The following is an 8,939-nucleotide window of genomic DNA, read 5'->3' as shown; positions in this document are numbered from 1 at the left end:
TAGGCGGCCACGGGCTGACTAATTACGAGGCTGCAAGCGATCAGTGGCTGCCTGGAGTAATGCCAACTCCAGGCCGGGAAATTCCTGAAGATTTGGGTTGACACCAGGGAGAGCAAGGGGGGGTGCTCAGCAGGGACTCCATAGCTGCCTGTGGACAGCTCCTTGCTGAGAGTAATAATAAAAACAGCCACAACCACCTTCATCTCCATCACACAGGCTGATTTCTCCACATTCACACGTCCCCAAGATGGATTCTGTTTTCATCTCTCCTCAGCCTCACAATGTAACACATCAATGCTACGGACCAAGTACAATTCTGAAACGTGTTTATTATCACTTGTGGAAGATGCACAAAACACAGCAGTGATGCTCATTCTGCCCCAGGGCTTACAATTGCTGCCAGCAGACAGAACAGGGTTTTGCAAATTAGGCAGAGGTAATCTTCCTGACAATGTCAGGATTCCTCGCTGGCTCTCCTCCATAACCCACTCTATAAACACTGCACCCAGCTGGCTCTTTCATACAGTGGGCCTTTGGGGGAAACCGGTCGCAGGGTGCACCTGCCTCAGTCCATATGGAAAGAGTCAGTGAAGGCCCAGGACTCGTGCAGTGTTCTCAGCAGTCAGGGGAAGGGTCATACACAAGCAGGAGACTGCCCCTGATCACCCCCAAGAAGATCAGTGAAGAAGCCCTCCATCCCACGCACAGTTCCTACTCCTGCTGTGGTCAGAACAGAGGAAGAAATGGCAGGGCAGCTGTGTGTTAGGGAAGAATCACTCCCTTTCCTTTTGCAGAGCCAGCGCGCCAATTCCCCTCCTGCAACCCACGGTCTTCTGCAAGGAATATGTAGCACGGCCCAATGGATTTCTTCGGTCTTCTACACAAAGTCTTCTACACGGAGGCCAAATATCCTGTTATATAACCACTGCCCTTCACCAGAGACTCCCCGAACAGAGGCAGCAATTGGGGTGGAGGGATAGGATGAGGAACAGACATACAAAAACAGTCTTTCAGTAGAGCGTGACCATCCCTGAGTCCAACCCACTCCCATTATAGCACTACACACAACAGAGTCTCGAGCACCCCACCCCGCAGGGCAGGGGTACTATCACACATAGCATGGGATTGGGGGGGGCAGGGAGCCTTTTCATCTGTGACCAGTTTTAACTCTATCCTCTCTTCAAAGGGATCTGAGGCCAGACCCCAAAAAAACGCGGCTGCAGCAGTCCCAGTTTACTCCAGTTTCTGTGGGGAGAAGAGAGGCCTGTGAGGCTCAGTTGATGTTGTAAGAAGAACAAAGCAGAATGTCTCCCTGGTTTTCTGAAAAGGGGTCTGGCTGTATCCCAACCCATCAATCAAAGCCTATGGTACTGGACACATCTGACACATAGACAGAAGCCCCCTGGATTCAGACAACCACTGGGGAGACACACAGAAAAGCTGCCTGGCCTCTGGTCTGAGGGGCTGGGACCATTCAGGAACTGCAGCAATAGACAGGAACTCCTGGCCACCCAACTGCTCCCCCTGGAGCCACCAAGAGGGATTGGCCTGTGAAGAGGCAAAGCTACCTCACAGCAACAGCTTAGGGTGGCCTCCTCTAACCACCAGCAGCTCTTTCGGGCCTTTCCCATCCCAGGGCCATTGGAGATGCCACCGGAACAGATGTAAGGGCCTTCTGTGCCCAAAGCAGGGTCCCCCCCCCACCACCATGAAGCTGGGCCCAGATCTCTAAAACACCTCTCTTTCATCCCAGAAAACCTTCTGGAGAATTTGTAGGAGGGATTCTAAGAGCTAGGCTTCAAGAGCTGGACCAAAGGAAGACGGCAGACTGGTCAGGCACGAAGGCTTAACTGCGGGCCCCGGGGCTGACCCAAGAACTTACCTGAGTTTTGGTTGTGTCGACAGCGACTGTAAAAGGAAAAAAAAGGGAAAGATTAAACGGGCCCAATGGGAGTTGGGGAACCGATGAACGGAACCTGTCTGCAAGGGAATAGCTTACTGCGCCTGAAGATCAGCCTCAGAATCCCGTACAGCACAAAGGCCACCAAGAAGAGCCCTATCGCGTCTTCCACAGAGGGTCCAGAGGAGCCTTGAGAGAAGGGAGAAACAGAGGGGAAATGTGAGAGGCAGCCAGCACGCCCCTCCCCCCACACACATACTTACCCCTTCCCTCCCTATGACAGCTCTGTGAGGATGGTTCAGCTGAGAGACAGTGCCTGGCCCAATGCTCACACTGTAAGGTGGGGCTTTGGACTGGTTCTCCCCAGTCCCGGCCCAACCTTTAGCCCTTCCATCACACTGCCTCCTTTTAAAGCCAATAATGCTTTCAATGCTCCCCCTGGGACCTCTGAACTGCTTTCCTCTGCTTCTGACTGACCTCTGGCCAGCTGTACCTCACCCCACCTTTGTGCTTATTCCTTTGCTTGCTCTCCCTAAGGCCTCCCTCAGCAACTGAAAGCAGAAAATCACAGCTGAGCTGGACTCAGCGGAGATCTCAGCTGATCTGCCGCACCACTTGTTAGGTTCAAATTATGTCTTCCCAGAAAGACAGACTGCGATGGTACCAAAACCCAAACGATGCTAATTTTGCACAAGTGTGTGTAAGCAAACAAAATACCTAAATGCAACCCCAAAAGCCTGCCAGGGAAGGTCACATCTTGCAGCAATGCCTAAGCATCTGTGCACATGGGCTAAAAAGAGTTCTGTGACCACTCAAATGATGACCCTGTCATACCTCCCCAAGCCACTGAACTGCAAGTCAAGACCCCCCAAGACAGCACCCCTTCTTTCTTTCTTTATTACTTTTATCCACTCTTTCTGCAAGCGAACTCAGAGCAGAGCACAACATGACAGTAAACATAAAGAGAAAAACAGTGGTAGCAGTTACAATTATATTAAAACATCGTAAAACAGCCACTCAGTGCAGGAAGCGAGGGTCATGACTTTTTGTAATTTATTTACATTTACATGACCCTCACTCCCTGCACCCTCTCCCCCCTCCCCTCACCACCTATATATCTCTGGTCAGTTTCTTCATACCATCCATGCATCTGACGAAGAGAGCTGTGGCTCTCGAAAGCTTAAGGTACAATAAAGTTGGTTAGTCTTAAAGCTGCTACTGGACTCTTCAGAATTTCTCATGTCTCCTCCTAAGTGAGGCTGAGCCATGAACAAAGGATTTCGCACTGGAACCTTGAGTTCTCCACCATTCAGCCCCCTGCTTAGCACAAGCTTGGGGGCTTCAGCCACTTGCAGGTATAGCCACCTCTCCCCACAGCAGCACTTACCTGCCACATGGAGCTTCACGGCCTTTTGCAACCCAGCAGCCCCCAGCCCAATGTGGGCCACATGACAGCTGTAAGAGGCACCATGGTCTTCGGGCTGAACAGCTCCCAGGCGGGCAAAACTGGTGAGGCTGAAGGTGCCATCAGGTGACTGCCTGTGCCCAGACTCCCAGGTGTCAAGGAGCACTTCTTGAAGAGTCCCTGGGCTCTGTCGCTTCCAGCTCACAGACACCCCCAGTGGGTAATAGCCAGATATCTCACAGGCCAGCTCGGCCTGGCTGCTGGGGGACACCAAGAGGGGGATGGGGCGGAGGGTCACCAGCGGAGGCTCTGTGGGGAGAAAGACTGGTGTTACCAGAAAGCAGAGCTAGCCCTCCCCCACCCCCCTTCATGTGAAAAAGAAAGAACTGGTAAGCCCAGCACTCAGTCCTGGGGGTTCCCACGTGGCCGAGCCATCCCTACACCAGCCACAGAGCAGAGGTGGGGCTGACTTGAGGGCACCATCGAGGTCAGGGGCTGACTGGTCAGTGGAGCCCCTGCCTTGGAAGGGGCCACCCGTTGAACATTTGATCTCAGCAGAAGACAGAGCCAAGCAGAGGGCTGTTAGAAAATGTGGCTTATTCACATGAACGCATAGGCTTGTGTGGTTCCTTCTGCTGCTGCTGAAGCTACCAATACAGCGCAGCTGCAATGGGGCTTCCACCTGGCAGGTTTCCCCATTATTTTCCTGCCCCCTTCCCATGGAAGAGGACAACCCCCCCCCCACAGGACTTTTTTTTAAAAAAAACAGCCAGCTGGGTGGCCATGGGTTAGTCACAGCTCTCTTAGAGCTCTCTCAGCCCCACCCACCTCACCGGGTGATTGTTGTGGGGATAATAATAACATACTTCATAAACTGCTCTGAGTTGGCGTTGTTCTGAAAAGCGCTATATAATTCAAATGTTATTATTATTATTCTATCACTATAACAGTGTAATAATCTCTGTTCCGGGACAGGGAAAATCCAAATTTTTCCATTCACGTGGCAGCCATCCAGGCTTTGCCAAAATCTTTCCCAACATGTGGCAGCGAAGCAGAACTGGGAAAGATCAGGGGAAAGTCAGGGAAGCCTTGGGAGCTGCATAAATGCACCATGATGCTGTGGAGAAGAGGGACAACCTGCCCCCCACCATCCAAACTGCACTGAACCCAGGGGAAATCACCAGTGTGGAAACCACCACAGGAAAACTCCCTTCTTCTGAGCCACAACACTGGTCTCTGAAGGTCAGGGCTGCCTCTTGTGTGTGGCTCTCCAGGGCCTCAGGCAGCAAAGCGAGGGGGTCACTTTCCCTCCTAACTGAGCTGGAAATGTTGTGGGTTGAACTCAGAACCGTCTGCAGGCAAAGCACTGCTGAGCCACGGCCTCTCTCTAGTGTCTACTTCAGAGCATTTCTGCTTTCGAAGAACAGCAATTTCCAACTCAAAGCCCCATAGAAAAGGCAGCTGCCTCCCGGGGAAGCCCTCTCAACCTTGCCCGAACCTCTGGCTCTGGCCATGCAGAGCTGGCACATCAAGTTTCAGCAGCAGATCTTCCTCACATCTGAGAAAAGTAAACTGCAGCCTTACCCTGCCCCTTCTTTACTTACGCAGCTGTGTGTGAAAAGAGGCTCACTATGCGGACGGGTCAGTTTCAAATCACATTAAATCAGTGAAGCTGCAGTCCACCGAATCAGACCCCCAAGTCCACCCTTCTCAGGTTTTTCTCCTCAGATTGGCAGTGGCTTCCCGCAGATCTTTCCTAGCATCCACTGACTGCCTGAGACATGATGATGAGGCTGGCCTGAACTGGGGAGTTTCTGGCTTTTTTCAGGGGTAGGGGTATGGGGTTTCCCCATGGCTTCAAAGTTTCCAGAAATGTGACATTTTTATGCACAGCAGAGCAGCAGCCAATAAACCTCCTTTGATTCTCGCAAGGGGGACGCTGGCACCAGTCACTCACCCACCGTCTTCAGCTCCAAGGCCTGCTGGGCGTGCAAGTGGGGCAGGTAGACAGTGCAGATGTAGGTGCCCTCCCGGTGGACCCCAACGTTGCGCAGGCACAGGGAGATGTTGTTACTCTCGGGGTCCAGGAACAGCTCCACCCCCTTCTCCGACACAGAGATCCGCTCAGCAGCCCCGTCATATGCCAGTATCACTCGTCCTGCCCCGCGGTGCTGATGGCGCCACTCCACCGAGAAGGGGGCAGCTGGTGCAGAGAATCCGCAATCCAGAACTACATCCTGACCCAGGCGGGACTGCACTTGCGGGGTCCGAGTGAACACAGACAGGACTGCTGGCAAAAGGAGAGGGAAAGAGATGAGGAAGCAGTGGTTGGAACGTGAAAACTGGCCTCTTCCCACAAACATCTGACCACACCGGGCGAGGGCCAGAAACTGGCCAATCTCCTCACCATTGCCCAGAGAGATTTCTGCTACACATGGCACTTGCGGGCACCCCTGTCTTGCAGGCCACATTTCCTTATATGAGCATGTATGCCATCTTGGAAACACATTGGTCATGGGTGGGGTGGGGGGCTCATAACCCCCACACACAGCAGGCTCAGTGTAATGGCTTACATACCGGGGGGGGGGGAGATGCAGCTGGCCTACTACATATTTGAATAGAGTGTGGTTGCTCCAGGCTTCAACTCCCCCTTGTCCCCAAATTCCAGAATCCCCCCCTCATACATATTTGCCTCAAGGAGGAGTCACAAGCTGTAGCTTCCACCAAACTTGTTACTACAGAAGGTCAGAAAAAAACCCTCCGCTCAGCCATCTGGTGGTTCCTTCGAGGCCTTTGGTGTGATTGGCTCCAGCAGCCCTCCACCGTCGCCTCTGGACCTGTTGAAAGGGCCCAACCCAACAGGTAGTGCTGTCAATGCAAGAAAAATCTTGGTGCTTGCCTAGGCATGGTTACTTAAGAGCAAATCCCACAAGGGCTCACTCCCGGGTGAGCTTGCCTCAGATTGCAGCATGCCTCTCTTAACTATCATCCGAGTGCTACTGGGGCTGGCCCCTGTACTGTTGATGGGCGCATGCAACAGAGGAAGTAAATAGCACACTCCTCCAGAGATGAGAAACAGGCACAGCCATGGCAGAGACCAGATCTCCTCCTGCTATTGTGTTTGCATGCAAGGGAGGAGGGGGAAGCTCTATTCAGTGGGTACCCTGCCAGAGACAGTTTTTGGTAACATTTGTCATTTACATGCAAAAAGAAAGTCATTTTTTAAGTGTTGTCTAATGAGTGGTGGCACCTTTTTTGTAGGTCAAAAGGCTTTCAAGTGATCAATCCACCTGCTTCTTTGACTTCAAGCACAATCCTGTGCATATTCACTCAGAAGTAAAACTCACAACATTCAGTTGAGTTTATTCTGGGCACCAAATGGTCCAGGTAGCCTGCTCTCGTCAGATTTTGGAAGCTTAGCAAGGTTGGCCCTAATCAGTATTTGGATGGGAGATGATCAAGGAAGCCAGAGTTGCTACACAGAGGCAGGCAATGGCAAACCCCCTCTGAATGTCTCTTGACTTGAAATCCCTGTGGGGTTACGGAAAGTTAATGGTAAAAAAAAGAGCATGCTTAGAATTGCAACCTAAATTGTGGTTGTTGTGGGTTTTCTGGGCTGTATTGCCGTGGTCTTGGCATTGTAGTTCCTGACGTGACACTGAGAGATCTCTGTCTTTTGGTGCTACACCTCTGAAGATGCCAGCCACAGCTGCTGGCGAAACGTCAGGAACTACAAAGCCAAGACAACGGCAATACAGCCCGGAAAACCCACAACAACCATCGTTCTCCGGCCGTGAAAGCCTTCGACAATACAACCTAAATTGTATTCATTTTACCAGCCTTTTCTAAAAAACTGGAAACAAGTGTTTACATTTCCATTGCTTGTAGGCTGATGAAGATTTTGAGAGAGGCTGTCCCTTTGGGTACCTGCTGCCGTAGTGATGCTGCTGGCTGCCGCCTCCTGTTTCCAAGGCAACTGCTCTTCTTCATGAAGGATGCTGCTGACCCCATAACCTGCTTCTGGGTTCTGGATGGTTGTGATGAACCATTTTCCTTTCTCCAAGGAGCGAGGGCAGCCCTCCTCGCCCACCAGCCCTGCCGCCCAGGAGACGTGAGCCTCTTGTGGAGAGTAAGCGTTGATCTCGCAGGAGACTTGGTCAGGGTCTGCCCCTAGCCAGAGTGGGGCAGTGCTGGATTCGCTCCCTCCCCAGAGGATCCCAGAGGGATCTGCAGAGACAGAAATTGGGAAAAGATGGACTGATGAGACCGTCATAGGGGTGATCAGAACCAGATCTGCCTTTGTCTGGTGCCTGAAGTCCCACTCCTGGCCCTTGCTGAGGGCAGCCTCTGTTCCCTCCTGAATTTGCCATCCCCTTCTCCCCCCCCACCCCCCGCCACTCCGCCTGGAATGGCCTGTCTATTGAGGTCAGGAAAAGTCTCTCAACCTCTTGGCTTTCCATAAATTATGCAAAATTCATGAGGGCTTTTAACACAAACAACAGGGCTATTCATTCAGAACAAAGCTTGGGGTAAACAGGGACTGTGGGTTATACAGCTGTATACAGTTAGTACTATCTGTTGCTGTCAGTAGGTTTTCTGCTATGTAACTGCTGCATCATTTAATGTGTCACGTTAAAACTTATGCTTCGCTTCACCACTGTTTCTGCTCCCCAGGAGGTTCCAGATTTCCTCCAGCCCAGATGTATTGCACTGTCTATTGGATGCCCCACCCTGTTGATTGTATTGTTGTATTCTGTGAAATCTGCCTGTGTGACTGGCCCAAGTTCACCCAGCGAGCTTCCATGGCAGAGTGCGGATTCGGACCTGGTTCTTCCAAGCCCCTAACCTGACGCTCTAACCACTTCGCAACACTGCCAAGAAGCAACGAGGGATACCCACATGTATGTGTGGGTGGTGGGGGAGGGTACCAAGGAGGGGGGGGGGAAAGAGTACCAAGGATCTGGAAGGCCAAGCCCGGCTCCACCTCGACTGGCACCTCTGGCTCCAGCCTTTCGTCCATTCGTCTCCCCGGCGGGGGTAGGAGCAACAGGGCCCGGCGCTGGCTCAAGGCGCTGGGCATCACCGAGCCGCCACCTCCGGTTTCCTCCACGAACCAGCAGGCCACCCTTGCCGCGGGGGGGCCCGGAGAAGAAGCGGAGCTCAGCGCCACACCTAGACAACCGAGAGAACTGCGGGTGAGGGGGAAGGCAAGCTGGGCCCGCCCGATGCCCCCTCTGCAAGGTGCCCCGAGCACCCTGGGCATTTTTGCATTTATTTATACCCCGCCAAACTGGAGGAGGCCCGGAGGCGCCGATCCCCACCCCCACCCCGGCACTCGCGGCCTGTGCAACAGGCAAAGCTCCCCTCCCTCCCCCCCGCAGAACCCAGGCGTCCGGGGGGCCTCCATCTCCGCCCCTTCGCGGGACACTGCGCGAGTGCCGGACAAGGACCCGGGCCTCTGGGGGACCCAGGCATCCGGCTCACCCAGGAGGAGAAGAGTAGGGGGGCCCATCGTCTTCGGAAAGCCCAGCGGCCGCCTCGCTTCCACTTTTGCTTTCGGACCGGAGGAGGAAGCGGGGCGGGCTGTCTGGTGGGTGCGCCTCTAGGCATGCGGAGCGGGGCCGGGGCGGGCGC

The 8,939-nt window shown here is 53.4% G+C and overlaps 1 protein-coding gene across 1 annotated transcript; it reads right to left on the bottom strand.

The window, feature by feature from the left end:
- Positions 1 to 309: 309 nt before the first annotated feature.
- Positions 310 to 8,898, bottom strand: LOC129328742 (tapasin-like). The gene is made up of 8 exons (XM_054978010.1): positions 8,790 to 8,898; positions 8,259 to 8,477; positions 7,233 to 7,532; positions 5,263 to 5,595; positions 3,288 to 3,614; positions 2,000 to 2,089; positions 1,883 to 1,908; positions 310 to 1,245 (listed from the first exon to the last, which is right to left on the bottom strand). The coding sequence occupies exons 1-8, from the start codon at positions 8,815 to 8,817 to the stop codon at positions 1,234 to 1,236; spliced, it is 1,335 nt and encodes a 444-aa protein (XP_054833985.1). The 5' UTR covers positions 8,818 to 8,898; the 3' UTR covers positions 310 to 1,233.
- Positions 8,899 to 8,939: the final 41 nt, after the last annotated feature.

Source organism: Eublepharis macularius, chromosome 4 (assembly GCF_028583425.1).
Source record: "Eublepharis macularius isolate TG4126 chromosome 4, MPM_Emac_v1.0, whole genome shotgun sequence".
Classification (NCBI taxonomy): Eukaryota; Metazoa; Chordata; class Lepidosauria; order Squamata; family Eublepharidae; genus Eublepharis; species Eublepharis macularius.
Note: the sequence above shows the minus strand (reverse complement) of the source record. Positions and strands in the feature narration are given on the sequence as shown.